This window comes from Littorina saxatilis, linkage group LG17 (assembly GCF_037325665.1).
Source record: "Littorina saxatilis isolate snail1 linkage group LG17, US_GU_Lsax_2.0, whole genome shotgun sequence".
Taxonomy (NCBI): domain Eukaryota; kingdom Metazoa; phylum Mollusca; class Gastropoda; order Littorinimorpha; family Littorinidae; genus Littorina; species Littorina saxatilis.
The window spans coordinates 9,978,867-9,997,292 of NC_090261.1; the positions used below are offsets into that span (position 1 = coordinate 9,978,867).

At 47.8% G+C, this 18,426-nt stretch overlaps 3 protein-coding genes across 7 annotated transcripts in view; 2 read left to right on the top strand and 1 right to left on the bottom strand.

The window, feature by feature from the left end:
• Nucleotides 1-18,426, top strand: part of LOC138952660 (galactose mutarotase-like) — a 380,407-nt gene that overhangs the window by 193,398 nt on the left and 168,583 nt on the right. The window lies entirely within an intron of this gene.
• LOC138953160 (dual E2 ubiquitin-conjugating enzyme/E3 ubiquitin-protein ligase BIRC6-like) overlaps nucleotides 1-18,426 on the bottom strand; it is a 92,776-nt gene that overhangs the window by 23,332 nt on the left and 51,018 nt on the right. For 4 of the 5 annotated variants that reach the window (XM_070324961.1, XM_070324960.1, XM_070324958.1 and 1 more), the window contains exons 47-53: nucleotides 18,120-18,322; nucleotides 17,175-17,319; nucleotides 16,411-16,674; nucleotides 15,916-16,044; nucleotides 12,946-13,107; nucleotides 12,303-12,479; nucleotides 11,560-11,825 (exon numbers count right to left, since the gene is read on the bottom strand). In XM_070324961.1, coding sequence (XP_070181062.1) covers nucleotides 11,560-11,825; nucleotides 12,303-12,479; nucleotides 12,946-13,107; nucleotides 15,916-16,044; nucleotides 16,411-16,674; nucleotides 17,175-17,319; nucleotides 18,120-18,322 — 1,346 coding nt within the window. The remainder of the gene's footprint in view (nucleotides 1-11,559; nucleotides 11,826-12,302; nucleotides 12,480-12,945; nucleotides 13,108-15,915; nucleotides 16,045-16,410; nucleotides 16,675-17,174; nucleotides 17,320-18,119; nucleotides 18,323-18,426) is intronic. The other variant, XM_070324959.1, reaches the window with a different exon arrangement.
• LOC138953161 (piggyBac transposable element-derived protein 4-like) lies at nucleotides 368-3,428 on the top strand. Its single transcript, XM_070324962.1, has 2 exons — nucleotides 368-1,499; nucleotides 1,897-3,428. Exons 1-2 carry the CDS (start codon nucleotides 623-625, stop codon nucleotides 2,856-2,858), a joined length of 1,839 nt encoding a protein of 612 aa, XP_070181063.1. The 5' UTR covers nucleotides 368-622; the 3' UTR covers nucleotides 2,859-3,428.

Genomic DNA, 18,426 nt, shown 5'->3' on the forward strand with positions numbered 1-18,426 from the left:
GGGCTTACTTTGCCCTATATATCATATATAGGTGAGGTATTGAATCTCAAAAACTTCAGAGAAAATGTGAAAAATGTGAAAAATAGCTGTTTTTAGGCAACATTTATGGCCCCTGCGACCTTGACCTTGAAGCAAGGTCAAGATGCTATGTATGTTTTTTGGGGCCTTGTCATCATACACCATCTTGCCAAATTTGGTACTGATAGACTGAATAGTGTCCAAGAAATATCCAACGTTAAAGTTTTCCGGACGGACGGACGGACGTCCGGACGGACGTCCGGACGGACGGACGGACGACTCGGGTGAGTACATAGACTCACTTTTGCTTCGCATGTGAGTCAAAAATGGAAAATTTCCTAGATAACCCAATGCCTCCCGCAGCGCCCGCTAGCGCCCGCAAAATGAGCCTTTTATAGTTCCCGTAACGCCCGATAGCGGCCGCTAAACACTAGGTCGCTTACTTTCGGTTTCGCTTTGACCTATCCCATCATTCAATACCGCTAATGCGCACTTCCGTTTCCGGAGGAAGTAAGGTGTTTTCCTGTGAAAACTGCATGGCAAAGCTGAAAGTGGTTCGATCTCTGTGATTTTTTAAAGTTTGTCAATTTTTTGTGTGGCCAAAATGGAGAATCTTAGCAATGGCGACTTCTGGCGTGCCATCATGGGCGAGAGTGATAGTGATGAAGGTGGTTTTGAGGGGTTTTCTTTGGACGAAATTAACAAGAAGGACGAAAGTGACATTGACCTAGATGTTGTTGTGAACGATGAACAGCTTCTGAGGGAATTTGAATCGAGTGACAGTGATCGTGATAGTGATAACCATGGTGATAGTGGTGACAGTGATATAATTTTACCTGTTCTTGCTGCTCCAAATCCTCGTCGAAAAAAAAAACGGCTGTCAAAACAGAATCGTAATGAACTGACAACAAGGTGGAGTGATAGAACTACTCCTGTCCAGCCAAAAAAGTTCGATGTTGGTGTGACACCTGTCGGTCCCCAGCATGATTTGCCACCTGATGCAGCGGAGTATGACTACTTCAGTCTGCTTATTCCTGAACCTTTCTGGGAGGACATTGCCACCCAGACCAACCTTTATGCTGCTCAGAAACAGGCACAGAGAGGTGCAGACAAGAATTGGACACCCACTACTGGCTCTGAGATGAAATTATTTATATTCATTCAGTACATGTTCGGCATTCATCGCATGCCCGACACCGCGATGTATTGGTCAAGTGATCCTCTCCTGCGTGTTCCAGCCATCGCTGATGTCATGAGCAGAAACAGATTCCAGAAGTTATCACAATACTTCCACCTGAACGACAACAGCAAAGCTGTGCCCAAGGGACAGCCAGGCCATGATGCTTTATTCAAAGTTCGGCCACTGCTTGACATGGTGACAAACAACAGCCGCGCCCACTACAACCCAGGCCGTGACATTTCAATCGATGAAGCCATGATCAAGTTCAATGGGCGTCTTACTTTCAAGCAGTATATCAAAGGTAAGGTATTATTGTCTCTTGTACTAAAAAAAAAGAATAATATATATATATATATAGCCGTATGTATGATGTATTATATTGTAATAAATAGATTGTAATAAATATATACATAAATGTCATGGACGGACAAACACGCACACAATTTGCATGCATGTACACGGTTACCCATGTACACTTGTGCGGAGACATAAACATACACACACACACACATGCAGTTTTTTATTTTTTATTATTCACACAAGCATACAAAGGTGCATATAAGATGAACTTTGAACAGAGAATCGCAGCCTGTCTTCACCCGAGTACAGCCTTGCTGTTGTCAGGTGGACCCTGCAATTATGTCGTCAGATTGTTCTTACGTGTAGAATAAATAATACATTTATGACTGCTGTTTCAGGCAAACCCAATCCATGGGGTATCAAAGTGTGGTGTGCTGCCGACCCCCGTAATGGATACATGCTGGAGTTTGACATCTACCAGGGGCGGTCCACAGTCCCCATACCTAACGGGCTTGGCCACCATGTGGTGATGACGCTGGCGTCCCGGTTCCTGAATGCTGGCCACCACATCTTCTTTGACAATTACTTCTCCTCTGTCAGGTTGGGTCAGGACCTGGAGAAGGCAGGTACATCTATGTGTTCCACTATTAGGCTGAATAGACAAGGCTGGCCAAAGGAGCTGTCTTCAGCTGTTGCCAAGAAAATGAAACCGGGTGACATTCACTTCCGCCAGGACGGCAACATGGTGGCGACTTTGTGGAAGGACAAGAGGCCAGTCGCTGTTCTTTCAACCAATGCTCAGTCTGCTATGGGGAAGCATGAGAGGAGAGCACCAGGGGGGAGGAAGGAGGTGTCAGTTCCTGAGCCTGTGCTGGTCTACAATGGCAGCATGGGAGGCGTCGACCTAGCAGACCAGTACCACTCCTACTACCCTGTGGGGCGACCCTCTGTCCGCTGGTGGCGCTACATCTGCTGGTGGCTGATGCAGACAGCAATGGTCAACGCTTTTGTGATCTGGAAGGAGACCCACAGGCCAGCACAATCCAAAAAGGGGCTAAGGCACCTTGACTTTCGTCTACAAGTGCTGCGAGCTTTGTGTAAAGGCAACGTTTCGCGGAAGAGAGCAGCCGCCCAGGCCATAGCTCAAGCAGGAGTAATAGATAGTAGTCCCCTGACCCACAAGATTGTCCGTCTTCCTGGCAGGAAGAAAAACTGCAAGATGTGTGAAAAGAAGAAGGTGCGCACCCCTAGGGGCCATGGTGTAGAAACTGTCTTTGGGTGTGTCATCTGCGATCTTCACTTGTGCAAAGGAGAATGTTTCGCAGAGTTCCACCAGCACCTGGCTCAGTCCATCCACTAACTACTTTGTCTCTTATGTGCATCTTCTGTTAATTTTAGTGACTGACAAAATTAGCAAGCCAACAACGCAAAGTTTTGTATAGTTTTTATTAACTCTAATAACAGAATGTCATATCACTGATACTTTCGAAATGAGCATTGTGTAACGTAATACAAACTGGTCCTGAAAAAACACCTAGCACCATTATAATAACTGTTATTTTTATCAAATGATGTTGCTGACTGACTAGCAGTTGTGTATAATTTACAATTTTGCCACTTGGAACATTTTTGTGCCTAAAAAAGCAAGAGAAGGGGACAAGAATATATTCTGAAAACGTGGATTTTTTGCATCAGTCAACTTTATCATTTTTTTTCAAGCTGTGGATTAAGGTAAAACTCTCCTGGTGTTTCATTTTAAAGAAGTTAAATCTTTCAGCAATTTTTAGATCCAAACTACATTAAAATGTGAACAGTAGTTATTTTTATATGATTTTTTAAAGTTGGTAACCGGGTGCCTTGTACGGAGTTACTCCCCTTGCACTGGGAAATAGATAAGCAACAGGCTCTCAGAATGCGGGAGGCAAAGGGTTAATTAATATACTTACCCGAATCACATTAGCATTGAGTCACCTGAGATGCTTATCACTGAAAAACGCTTACCCGGCTAAAAATTTTAAAGGGAAGCAACCCATCACCAAAACGAAAGTGAAAGTAGCTTTGGTAATGGGCCAGCACACCGGGAGTTACCTCCCATACGGGTGTGTGCCACGTCACTTCCTCTAGGAACACGTGCCTATTCTCATACGGCTTTAAAAATCTTAAAACCATACGCGGGGCAGGTGGGAGGGAATACAGTATGTGATTCGGGTAAGTATATTAATTAAATGAAAATTTATCTAGGAAATTTTCCATTAAATAACATATTCTTACTCCGAATCACATTAGCAGATAACATCAACAAGGCGGTGGGCTAGAAATGAATCAAAACTCACCATCAAGTTCTGGACAGGAACTGGCCTGCTGCTATGAGCGCTGGAAGGCCTCTGGAGCCATCCTGTCGAAGAGCCGAGACGTCCCGAAGATAAAAGTTTAAGAAAACATCTTCAGAACGCCAAAACGCAGTTGTCAGCACCTCCTCTAGACATCTGGAGCGCAGTACTGCCAGAGAGGATGCCCACGCCCTCATTTCATGGGCTCGGGCCGAGTCAAGTGGCAAGGAGGGCATGACCCCCCCCCCCCTCTTTGTGCGACTCCACTCATAAGCTTGCTTAATGAGCGAGTACACCCACCGGGCCAACGATACCTTCGACAAATCTTACTCGCGCCTAGAAAAGGGCGAGATAAACAGCAACTTCTGAGAACTAGACCGAAACGGCTGAGTCCGGGCTAAGTACAGACAAAGAGCCCTCACAGGGCAATTGACCGAATCAAGGTCATCCGGGGCCAACGCGCTGATCAGAGCCTTGACTCTAACCAGCGGAGAGGCCTGCCCCGGAGACTGATTCTTGGCCAGGAAATCGGGCCGGAAACGCAAAGATGCGGAACCGTCCGACTAAAAGGAGATATCTCCAGGCTGACCCGAGAGGGCGTGGACCTCGCTACCCCGTCGGGCCGTTGCCAACAAAAGAAGAACCAGCGCTTTGCGAGTGACATTGAACAGAATGGCCTCGCTCAAAGGCTCAAAATCCGCAGAACGTAGGAATTCCAGGATTAAAAACAAGTCCCACTTGGGAGCGGGCAAACGAGCTTTAGCTTCCTTAAGAGCAGCCCCTTTAATGACTGCAGCTATAACGCCCCCGACTCGAACAGACCGACCGATCTGCTAAAGAGTCGCCGAGATAGCGAAGCGCCGGACCCTCAACGAGGAGCCTGAGGCGCCCTGCGAAGACATGAAAGAGAGGCGGTTGGCGACCTGAATAGAGCGCGGAGCCACCGAACTCACCCCTGTAGCTGAACACCAGGCAGTCCATGCCTTCCAGTGGGAAGCATAAACTGACGAGGTGGACGCTCTATGCGAGCGAGCCACCAAGTCCAGACGGATGGAAGCCATCAGGAGAGGCAAAGTGGAGCGAATCTGAGCTTGGAGCTTGTCCACCCTTCTCTAAGAAGGCTGGACAGTCCACGCGACCGTGTCGAAAGACATCCCCAGATAAGTGAATGTCTGTGACGGGGTCAGCTCCGACTTTGCCCGGTTGATCGAGAACCCCAACAAGTTGGATTCTCGAAGAACCATCAGGGTATCCTGCGAACAGCCGCTCTGGGACTGGATCATGATGAGTCAGTCGTCCAGATAAGCCCGCAGGCGGATACCCTAGGACCTCACCAGTGCACAGACCTGTCTCACCACCATGGTGAAAATCCATGGTGCGAGGGACAGCCCGAAAGGGAGTGCGCGAAACTGGTAGATCTGATCTCCCCACCGGAAACAAAGCCATTTCCGGTCGGCCGGATGCATAAGAATGAAAGTATGCGTCCGTGAGATCGATCGAGGTCACCCAGTCTCCTGGGCGGAGAGAGTCTCGGACAGAGGCTGGCGTCTCCATCTTGACTTTTATCTCACTCAAGAAGTGTTGAGGAGAGATAAATCCAACACGGGACGCCATCCTCCTGACGCTTTGGGAACGGCGAAAAGACGCCCCTAAATCCCAGGGAGCTATGGACCCGAACTCTCTCCACCGCGCCCTTCTGCTCCAGGGAGGCAATTTCCGACTGCAAGACGGAACGTGCTTCCTGCGAGAAGAGGGGCTTGAACCGCGGCGGCACTCGGGTAAGAGGCGCCTTTTCCTCCCGCCAGAGCAGGCGGAAGCCCGATCTCACCACTCCCACAATCCATTGGCTGTCTACTTCCGACATCCAACGAGAAAGCGCACGGGAGGGGCCTCCCGCCATCACCAAGGTGGGAGGGGGGTGAGATCGGGAGCGCTTCATTGGGGGTGTGGCTTACTCCCAGAGCCGCCACACCCCCTCCCCGATGCCGTCCTCTTCTTCCCGCCACGAGCGACCGGCAGAGCCTGCCGCTTCTGAGCTGGCTTGAGGTTCGACAATGTCTGAGCCTGCTTTTGCTTAGAAGGCTTAGACTGTTTCACCCCCTGCAGAGTGAAGTCGAGGAACTGACTGTCCTTGTTCGACTGAATCTCCTTCTGTCTGGCATCCATTGCCAGAGAACAGAAGAGAGATTCCTCTGAGACCGGGGAGACTCTCAAGGTCTCCCTAGTAGCCAGCTCCGTGAACTGGGACTGCGAGAGGAAGAGATCCCTCCTACAGAGGACCGCTTGGGTGTACTGTAGGAAGGAAAGACGCAATTGTTCCTCATTGACCTTGGCCAAGGCGGTAAAAAGCGCAGAGACATCGTCCGCATTTTGTTCTTCACTGAGAGTGAAAGGAACCAGCGAATCGGTCAATGCCCGAGACAGAGTCCGAACAAGAGTCTCCGCAACGGAGGACAGTTCGATCTGCCGACGTCCAACCTCCTCAGCAGAGAGGAGGGAAGCCTCAGAAACCGGCAGAACCGGATCATGCTTGATCGGTTTAGCCAGAAGAGGCAGCAATTCCCGGGGAACCGGAAGGGTAGCCCTAGGGAGTGCAAAAGACGCCAGCCAGCTCTGGCTCTGAGTGGGCAAGCTAAGCTTCCTATTGCCCATAGGCACAAAGGAAGGGGTTTGAGAAGCCGACGCCACTCACTGCTGAGCTGATTCCGGAACTGTACCAAAAGGAAGCAGTAACGGAACAGGCACTGGCCGAATACCACTCCCCGCATGTGCTGGACGAACCAGCGAATGCGAAAGTTGGTAAGCCACTGACGGAGACTCGGCGAACCAGAAGGAAGAAACATCTTCCTGTGCCGGCCGGAAGTCCGTCATGGCCGAAGGAACGAACGGAGCGGAAGAGTCCGCAGCCACCACCCCTTCGGGGAAAAAACGAGACGCTACTTCCGCCGCAATGTCAAGAACAGACTTGAGCTTCGACGGAAACACGCCCCGAGACTCCTCGTTGACCACTGATGGAGCATCAGAATAGTCACACATGGAACCATGACCAAAACCACCAGTTCCGGAAGCAGAAGCATGCCCTGGCAAACCGGAAACCGGAATGCCTGTGCACGAACATCATCCTGCAACCCAGAACCTTGTGAAGGTAAGGGTAGGCAGGACGACCATCCGTAAAAACCGGAGCTGGATGAGCTGACGTCACTCCCCCATCCGAGTGGAGTGATGCCTGCTCAAGCCTAGGCACTAAATGGCCGGAAGGCGTACGCTGGAATCCACCCTCTGGTATCCGGAAGGAAGCACCAGAAGAGGAAGCAGCGTGTCCGGCCGAAACCGGAAGTGTAGCCGACGAAACCGCGCAATGCGGAATTGAAAGCTGCACTGGTTGACTTCGCGATCCGGAAGGACCGGAAGTCAGTGAATACTCCATACTGCCGCAGCCGCCGTAGCGTGTCTGCGTGGACGGATCATCACTTCCGGCGAGTGCCGGTAGTGTAGCCGACAGAACCGCGCAATGCGGAAGCGAAGGCTGCACTGAAACCAAAAACACCAGTTCCGGAAGCAGAAGCATGCCCTGGCAAACCGGAAACCGGAAATGCCTGTGCACGAACATCATCCTGCAGCCCAGAACCTTGTGAAGGTAAAGGGTAGGCAGGACGACCATCCGCAAAAACCGGAGCTGGATGAGCTGACGTCACTCCCCCATCAGAGTGGAGTGATGCCTGCTCAAGCCTAGGCACTAACTGGCCGGAAGGCGTACGCTGGAATCCACCCACTGGTATCCGGAAGGAAGCACCAGAAGAGGAAGCAGCGTGTCCGGCCGAAACCGGAAGTGTAGCCGTCGGAACCGCGCAATGCGGAAGTGAAGGCTGCACTGGTTGACTTCGTGATCCGGAAGGACCGGAAGTCAGTGAATACTCCATCCTGCCGCAGCCGCCGTAGCGTGCCTGCGTGGACGGATCATCACTTCCGGCGAGTGCCGGTAGTGTAGCCGACGGAACCGCGCAATGCGGAAGGGAAGGCTGCACTGGTTGACTTCGCGATCCGGAAGGACCGGAAGTCAGTGAATACTCCATCCTGCCGCGACCGCCGTAGCGTGCCGGAGCGGACGGATCATCACTTCCGGCAAGTGCCGGAAATGCGGCAGCCGAAACCGACTGCCGCAGCTGTTCGATCAAATCCAGGGCCTCGTAGGTTATCGCCGGAAATGAAAGATCAGCATGGTATCGGTCGTGACCCGATGCGAAAGAGCTGTCTCCCGAGAGAGAACGTCCAGGCGCCTCACGAGGGCTATCGGACCAGCTCTGCTTACCAGCCGCAGCTGAAGAGGGAGGACGCTGCTCCAAACCGGAAATGGAAGGCAAAGACACGGAAGCCAACGCCCGGACGTCACTGCCAGATGCCGGAAACGCCAAACAACTGGCGACGGAACGCTGGAACTCTGCCTGCACCAAGCTGCGGATTTCCGGAACCAGTGTCTTAAACAGAAAGGAACCAACGCACCCTGCACAGGTGCTAACAATGAGGACGAAGTCTCCGTAGTAGAGAACCGGAGCAGACGTAACAGTAGCGCTAGGCGCCGCAAAAGATAGCAGAAGTAGTAACAGCGCTAGGCGCCGAAAAAGGTACAGACAACAAAGTGCTACGTTCTTGGTCTGTACAAGTAAAACTGCTTAAGAAGAAGCCTTAGGCTTAAATTTCCCCTTGGGGTCCGACTTGCCACAGCGCTTGTCTGAATCAGACATGCTGTCAAATCCATGTAAACAACACGAAAACATTTTACTGAACGTAAGTCTAAACGACTGAAAACTCAGTAAAAAAAAACACACACTTTCGCGTCAACAAATTACTATAGCTACACTTGCCCAACAAAAACAGAGGCACGTAGAGCTACAAACAAAGTCACACGAGCTAGTAAACTAACTCACACAACAAAATGGTGAAACACGCAAGTAACTGACACACAAGTCAACAACGCGTGGCAACGCGAAAAAATTTACTGAAACGTAAGTCTAAACGACTGAAAACACAGTAAACACACACTCTTTCGCGTCAACAAAATACTATAGCTACACTTGCCCAACACAGAAAGGGGCACGCAGAGCTACGAGCAAAGTCACACGAGCTAGCTAACTAACTCACACAACAAAAACAGCGCAAAACCAACAACAAACGGGAACGAGCTCACCAAACTGTAGGCAAGGCGAGCAGAAAAGCTGGGTAACGTGGCCGGCGGGTGTCACTCAAACACACAAGGTCAGCCACAGAGCGTTCTAAAAGTGAACCGTCCTCTCCGAGGTGAAAAAGACGTATGAGAATAGGCACGTGTTCCTAGAGGAAGTGACGTGGCACACACCCGTATGGGAGGTAACTCCCGGTGTGCTGGCCCATTACCAAAGCTACTTTCACTTTCGTTTTGGTGATGGGTTGCTTCCCTTTAAAATTTTTACCCGGGTAAGCGTTTTTCAGTGATAAGCATCTCAGGTGACTCAATGCTAATGTGATTCGGAGTAAGAATATGTTATTTAATTTTTGATTAAATTACATATCTTATCCCAACTCACTTATAGCAGATTGCTACTATAGGTAGAGGGAACTCACCATATCAAGAATAGAGAACTTGTCCTGCCGCTACCAATGCTGGCAATGCAGAACTGCCATCCTGCCGCGTTCCAGCGACATCTCTAAGATAGTAGTTGATGAAAATGTCCTCCGAGCGCCAGTAAGCTGACTCCAGGACCTCTGAGAGGCGCCCAGAACGGAGGACTGCTAGTGAAGAGGCCCAGGCTCTAGCCTCATGGGCTCTGGCAGCAGTAAGAGGTAGGACTACCCGATTGTCGCCTGACTGGCTTTGCCACCAGATGTAGGCCTGCCTAATCATTGTGGACACCCATTTGGCCAAGGTGACTCGAGAAATATCTTTACCCCGAGCAGAGTTGAGGGAGATAAATAGCAGTTTTTGACTTTCCGAGCAAATAGGCAATGTCCGGGACAGGTAGCTGCTGAGAGCCCTAACCGGACAGTTACATAAGTCAGGGTCTCCAGGAGCAAGTACATTGCTCAAGGGGGGGATGCGGATAAGAGGGGATGTTTGACCAAGCTTCTGGTTCTTAGCAATAAAATCTGGCCTAAATTTAAGAGAAATAGAGCCATCTTTTTCAAACGAAATATCCCTAGAAAGTCCAGATAGCGCGTGAACTTCGCTACCACGTCTAGAGGTAGCAAGCAAAAAAATAAACAAAGTCTTACGCGTCACATTAGCCAAACTGGCCGCATGGAGAGGCTCAAACTCCCCAGAAGCAAGAAAACGCAAAACCAACAAGAGGCAAAGCCTTCAAGGCTCACGTAAGAAATCGACAAACAGTAACACAAACTCAATCACTCCGTCACACATACACCCACACAGTAAGCATAGGTGACACGGTGCACGAGTGCGAGACACTGGATCTAGATCTGTCTGTCTGTAGCCTACTTACGGGGACACGACTGCCAGATGGCCAGATCGACACAGCGCTTTCGACAGCGCTTCCTCGCGCAGACACTGGAAACACGCTGTGCAGATTAACCTGTAGGAAATCTCCTTTGGTATCTTCTTTATCTATTTTTCTGGAGCTACGAAACCGAACAATGTGAAATCGTCTTCTCCGAATCGGCGAACTGCAGCTCGGTGATAACTGTATCTATACCACAATCCTTCACGCGATCTGACCTAACCTTGACCCCTGACCTGGTCTACATACCACACACGACACAAACCAGTCACCTGTTTTTACCCCCCCAAAACCCCCCACCAGCCGGGAAGTCTCAGCAGGTACCTGCTTGGGAGGATGCTTCTTCCTGCCACTATCGGCCATGACAAAGTGAACTCAAGAAAAAAAAATTCAAACAATTTTACAAGTACAAATTGAGGCCAAAATGTAGCCAAAAACCATGGAAAATAAGGAAAGATCTCACCCCAACAGGCTCCGAAGTCAAAGACGAAGAGGAAAATACCAAGGAGAAAGTAACCAAGTCAAAGACCCAGTCACAAAGGCTATCAAACAGCCGGAGCGTAACGAAAAGCGACCACCGCGTGTGAACGCTGAGGTAGGAATGAATACAAATGGCGGTGTGTGCGCACGCATACGGAAGGCAGCCTCGATCTCTGTCTGGCCTTGACCTCTTGATGGGTCATGGTCACTCTTTTTTAGAGGCGTCTTCCTTGTTACCAAGGGGACGCGTACAGCGTTACCAGCACTGAACTAGGGTTAATTGCTATATGTGAGTTGGGATAAGATATGTAATTTAATCATGCTTTCAAGTTATATGTGTATAGGTGGGGTGTTTTTTTTCCAGTCAGTTTGGTATCATAGCTCCATTCAGATTTTGTGCAACCCATTTTTACAGTCAGACAAACTCATTATGCCTGTTCAAGTGAAAGTCAAGATTCTCAAAAAATGTTATGCTGATTATGTACAATGATGTAATAACTGCTTCAAGAACTTGAAAAAAACAAAATGATTTGCTGCTTTTTATAAAGGAGAAATTCACACACAGGCTTAGAACTGAGAAATGCAAAGACATCATCACTTTTTCTTTGAAGATATGTTATCAGCAGAATGTGATTCCATCTCAATGAAGCTGTCTCTTCAACTGCACATGACCTCAGACAATAAGCTAGTCTTTGCAAACTTCTCAACACAAGCTGCTTCCCTATAAGTATAATCCACGATACACAGTACAAATGATACTCACATCGTACAACTCATCCGACGACTCCACCGTCACCCAGTCCTGGCCAAGGTCAGGGACGTTGTTGTTGTCCGTGGTGCTGACGTCGGTCGTTGTGCCCTGCCGCGTGATGTCTGGGTACAGCAGCGGCAGATGCTCTGCTAGCAACGCCAGCCCACCCACGCTGGCAAACACCTGCAAGGCTGATGGGAAGGCAGGGGAGGTCAGCAGGATCTCGTCTGGAATGTCTTCGGGGTTGTCTCCCCACTCTTCAATGCCACCCAAGGCACCTGGAACAGAAAGCGGCTTGGAGTTTAAAGTGCTGTTTGAGTGCACATGTATGCATTTTGCAAGTTCATCACAAAGTTTGTAAATCTTAAAGACTTTGCTGATATGGAGGTTAGTAACCAGCAGAAGGAATAACCAATGTCCTTTCTTCAGCAGCAAAAAATGAGATACAAGCTTAGCAAAAAAGCTACAGAACATAAAGACCACATCAAAATGTCGGTGCTCTACTTCAGCTAAGCTCACAAAGAATGGACTAAAGTAACTCTGGGTAAAGCCAATCTCTCATTCTACAAGGTCGAATGTCCAATATCTTTGACATGTAGGATGTCTTCTGATATAAAAGTATATCTGCGGCCAAGACATTTTGACCTGCATACATTTTGAATCCAGGTCTAACTGACCTACTGCCCTCTGTGTCGGGGAACAAGACTGTTCTAATCAACACAATACACAACATCCACATAGCAGCCAGCCCCTACCGTTGTGTGTACCTTGCTGGGCAGCAGCCAGAGCGGCCTGGAGGGTGGGGGGTGGCACAGTGGACCGTGTGCTGAGTGTGATGGTGAAGGGGAGGGCGGTGGTGCCTGACGCCAACCCTCGCTGCAGCAGTATCTGCATCAGCTGGGAGAACGTCAGGTCACCGGGCAACGCCTTGTCTGCAACAAACACGGGAAAATCCTTGTCAGCTGACTAAATATTGTGTATGTTATCACAGGGTAACAAATGTGACTGCGAATCTGAGTTGATTATTACATCTATCCCTCATTCAAAAGGTGGAAATGTCAGCTGATTCAATGCCTTGTAAGTTATCGAAAGGAAACAAATGTTATGATGCATCCGAGTTCAGTATTACACCTATCCCTCATTCAAAAGGTAGAAATATCAGCTGACTCAATGCCATGTAAGTTATCACAAGGGAACAAATGTGACGATGAATCCGAATTGATTATTTATCCCCCATCTAAAATGTGGAAATGTCAACGAGACAAGAGACCCCTCATGATCAACTACAAAATCTGAACTAAGGGGAGGCACTGTGTTATACATCAAGCCACACTTTTCAATCTTCTATCATTCTTCAACATAATAAAAGACCACAAACAAAAATAAAATACAACTGACGTTTCATAAGTTGATGCTGCAGATGTAGTGTGCAGTGAGGGAACTTGATGCCAGACAGCCCAGAGTCTGACGGCCTGTGGCCCCGTCGGGTGGGTGGTCGAGGCGGCAGCCCTGACTTGGATGGTGAGGGGCTCTTTTCTCGCTTCTCTTTCGCAAGGACACCTGAAACATAATCCCAGCACACCTATATGCACACGATCTGACTTCAGCAAAAATATACCACAAACATCACTGGCAAGGACACCTGAAACATAATCCCAGCACACCTATATGCACACGATCTGACTTCAGCAAAAATATACCACAAACATCACTGGCAAGGACACCTGAAACATAATCCCAGCACACCTATATGCACACGATCTGACTTCAGCAAAAATATACCACAAACATCACTGGCAAGGACACCTGAAACATAATCCCAGCACACCTATATGCACACGATCTGACTTCAGCAAAAATATACCACAAACATCACTGGCAAGGACACCTGAAACATAATCCCAGCACACCTATATGCACACGATCTGACTTCAGCAAAAATATACCACAAACATCACTGGCAAGGACACCTGAAACATAATCCCAGCACACCTATATGCACACGATCTGACTTCAGCAAAAATATACCACAAACATCACTGGCAAGGACACCTGAAACATAATCCCAGCACACCTATATGCACACGATCTGACTTCAGCAAAAATATACCACAAACATCACTGGCAAGGACACCTGAAACATAATCCCAGCACACCTATATGCACACGATCTGACCTCAGCAAAAATATACCACAAACATCACTGGCAAGGACACCTGAAACATAATCCCAGCACACCTATATGCACACGATCTGACTTCAGCAAAAATATACCACAAACATCACTGGCAAGGACACCTGAAACATAATCCCAGCACACCTATATGCACACGATCTGACTTCAGCAAAAATATACCACAAACATCACTGGCAAGGACACCTGAAACATAATCCCAGCACACCTATATGCACACGATCTGACTTCAGCAAAAATATACCACAAACATCACTGGCAAGGACACCTGAAACATAATCCCAGCACACCTATATGCACACGATCTGACTTCAGCAAAAATATACCACAAACATCACTGGCAAGGACACCTGAAACATAATCCCAGCACACCTATATGCACACGATCTGACTTCAGCAAAAATATACCACAAACATCACTGGCAAGGACACCTGAAACATAATCCCAGCACACCTATATGCACACGATCTGACTTCAGCAAAAATATACCACAAACATCACTGGCAAGGACACCTGAAACATAATCCCAGCACACCTATATGCACACGATCTGACCTCAGCAAAAATATACCACAAACATCACTGGCAAGGACACCTGAAACATAATCCCAGCACACCTATATGCACACGATCTGACTTCAGCAAAAATATACCACAAACATCACTGGCAAGGACACCTGAAACATAATCCCAGCACACCTATATGCACACGATCTGACTTCAGCAAAAATATACCACAAACATCACTGGCAAGGACACCTGAAACATAATCCCAGCACACCTATATGCACACGATCTGACTTCAGCAAAAATATACCACAAACATCACTGGCAAGGACACCTGAAACATAATCCCAGCACACCTATATGCACACGATCTGACTTCAGCAAAAATATACCACAAACATCACTGGCAAGGACACCTGAAACATAATCCCAGCACACCTATATGCACACGATCTGACCTCAGCAAAAATATACCACAAACATCACTGGCAAGGACACCTGAAACATAATCCCAGCACACCTATATGCACACGATCTGACTTCAGCAAAAATATACCACAAACATCACTGGCAAGGACACCTGAAACATAATCCCAGCACACCTATATGCACACGATCTGACTTCAGCAAAAATATACCACAAACATCACTGGCAAGGACACCTGAAACATAATCCCAGCACACCTATATGCACACGATCTGACTTCAGCAAAAATATACCACAAACATCACTGGCAAGGACACCTGAAACATAATCCCAGCACACCTATATGCACACGATCTGACTTCAGCAAAAATATACCACAAACATCACTGGCAAGGACACCTGAAACATAATCCCAGCACACCTATATGCACACGATCTGACTTCAGCAAAAATATACCACAAACATCACTGGCAAGGACACCTGAAACATAATCCCAGCACACCTATATGCACACGATCTGACTTCAGCAAAAATATACCACAAACATCACTGGCAAGGACACCTGAAACATAATCCCAGCACACCTATATGCACACGATCTGACTTCAGCAAAAATATACCACAAACATCACTGGCAAGGACACCTGAAACATAATCCCAGCACACCTATATGCACACGATCTGACTTCAGCAAAAATATACCACAAACATCACTGGCAAGGACACCTGAAACATAATCCCAGCACACCTATATGCACACGATCTGACTTCAGCAAAAATATACCACAAACATCACTGGCAAGGACACCTGAAACATAATCCCAGCACACCTATATGCACACGATCTGACTTCAGCAAAAATATACCACAAACATCACTGGCAAGGACACCTGAAACATAATCCCAGCACACCTATATGCACACGATCTGACTTCAGCAAAAATATACCACAAACATCACTGGCAAAGAAATTCCCCACCAAACAGCTTCTCCCACGTCTACATAAAACAAGACAAACATTCTAAACAAGAAGGCATGGGAACGATAGAGACAAATTTCTGCTTCTTCTGCGTTCATGGGCTGAAACTCCCATGTACACTTGTGGCTTTTTCGTACGAGTTGGTTTTTATTTGTATGACCGTTTTTATCCTGCCATTTAGAAAAGAAAAGTTTGAGAGTAACAGCTAAAAACCACACACTCTCGCACAGCAAACAGAACGACTGTCGGCCATTGTTACCTGCAGCAGTGATGTACTCCATGACCTCAATGCCAAGGTCACTGCTCTCCTTGGCCAGGTCCTCGGCCCTCTTGCGATCGTCACGACACTCCAGCAAACTGCTTGCCACCATGGCTGCGGCTGTGGGATCTGAAAAAACGCCTTTTAAACAACTTCTTGCTTATTTCAATCTGCAAGTCATATTCATGCCAGCTGTCATTAAAGACTTACTTCTTTTTCTTTACTGTAACTCATATATTTGGGCATTGACAAAATTTTATTACATGCTTTTCATTAGGCGCAAATAGAGAATCTCAAAATTATTCTTCTGAAAATCTCTCAAGAACAGTTGCCAGAAACGAAAGAACACACATATACAGACAGACAAACAGACACAGACAGACGCACACACACATACACAACACACAGGCACACACACACAAATGCAGTCAAACAAAAAGACCAAAATGAATAAAACAACAAAACGACACACTCCAAACAACACACACTACTCACCTCCAAACCGGGTGAGAACCTCAGAGCAGGGACTGTTGATGTTGACAGTGATGGAGCAGCTGCCTCTTCCCGCTCCAAAGCACGGATGATGGATCCGACATCCGAGTCCTTTCTCCCCATTGGAGGGGCCACCATTGCCCGCCAGACGGCAGTAGAATTCTGGAGATGCTCGCAGAGCAACGGTAATCTTTTCGTCTTCCAGCAGAACTTGCAGCAACAAGCGACGTGTGAAGCCAGACAGTGGTACTGTGCCCAGCAGCAAACCTAGCAAGATACAGGTGAAAGTGTGAAACAATTCTGAAACCTAAGGTAAGACTGCATCAGAATGACAAGCGAGTTTAAAACTTGTGCTTTTATACTTTTACTGAAGTTCTTCCATTTTCACTGTAAAACCTTCATGGAGAATATCTTCATATCAGTCACAGCTCTCTTGACACTCAATACCACTGAACACATTAATGTGGGTATGCCTTCACAGTAGGTTATTTATTCCTAAAAATACAAAAGCACAGCATGGGAAACAAGGCCCCTAACTTTGCATGAAGCATGAATAAACTGCCCTGAAAGGAAACTGCCCTGAATCTTACAAGAACATGCAATTTTTTGGTTCTCTGCAATTTAAGCTGCATCAGAGCACCTTGCAAAAGAATCCCCCCCCCCCTCCCCTCTTTATCACCCAATGCACCCAAGGAATCACTCACCTTCCTCACAACCCAGCCCTCCACCAGCCCAAAACAAGACAAGCACAGATCTATGCCAGTTACCTGCCCGTGATGCGCCCTGTTCCCTGATGACATCACACAGGACCTTGGCGAAGAAGAGCTGGTTGACGGAGTGACAGGCGATGACCTGAGTGAAGAACTGGATGGCTGTCGACTCGATCAGAAACCTCTCCTCGACGCTCATCACCTGAAGACAAAATAATCATGTTACTCACTTATCATATAATACAAAGAGAGGAAGTTTTTTCTTGAATTACTGCAATGTCTTCAACATTGTTTATCTGAAAGACCTGGGAATAAAGAACACAAAATAACACTAACAAACACAATGAAAAGTCCATAGTCCCTGAAATATCTGAAACACTAACCATCCACACAGAAGCATACCGAACTTCTGTTATTCAGAGACTGACTGAATTCACTGTTGTCCATCAGAATCTAATTTATTTCCCTTGCAATGCTTTTGTGCTGTATTTCTTGTGTTATGCACCACAACTAAAACCCCTCATGTTTCAGACTTCTTCTTCTTCTGCGTTTGTGGGCTGAAACTCCCAGGTACACTCGTGTTTTTTGCACGAGTGGAATTTTACGTGTATGACCGTTTTTTACCCCGCCATTTAGGCAGCCATACGCCGTTTTCGGAGGAAGCATGCTGGGTATTTTCGTGTTTCTATAACCCACCGAACTCTGACATGGATTACAGGATTTTTTCATGCGCACTTGATCTTGTGCTTGCGTGTACACACGGGGGTGTTCGGACACATAGGAGAGTCTGCACACAAAGTTGACTCTGAGAAATAAATCTCTCGCCGAACGTGGGTACGAACTCACGCTGACAGCGGCCAACTGGATACAAATCCAGCGCGCTACCGACTGAGCTACATCCCCGCCCATGTTTCAGACAAGAAGTTGACTTGACTTGACCTTACTCAGCCATTCATTCATCCCTATATCAAACTCAAAATCCTTCCTCGCTCCTACACTGACCTTGAACCTGTGCGGCACGGAGAGCGTGGAGACGGTGGGTCTCTGTGTGGAGGTGTTGCACAGCATGGTCAGCAGGGCGGGCCAGAAGACGTTGCCTTCGGGACCCCCCAGCCAGTCCTTGATGGTGGGCTCACAGCACAGCTCAGCAAAGAACGACAGAATGGACGCCACCAGCTCTGCTGTCAGACCGTTGCTGTCTGGCTCTGGAACAACAGAAACCATTGTATTCAGTGTCTCAACAGAAAAAGTGAACATGAAGAGGACTTAAAGAACTTACCTTCCCAAAACTATTTTGTACGTTTGTTTT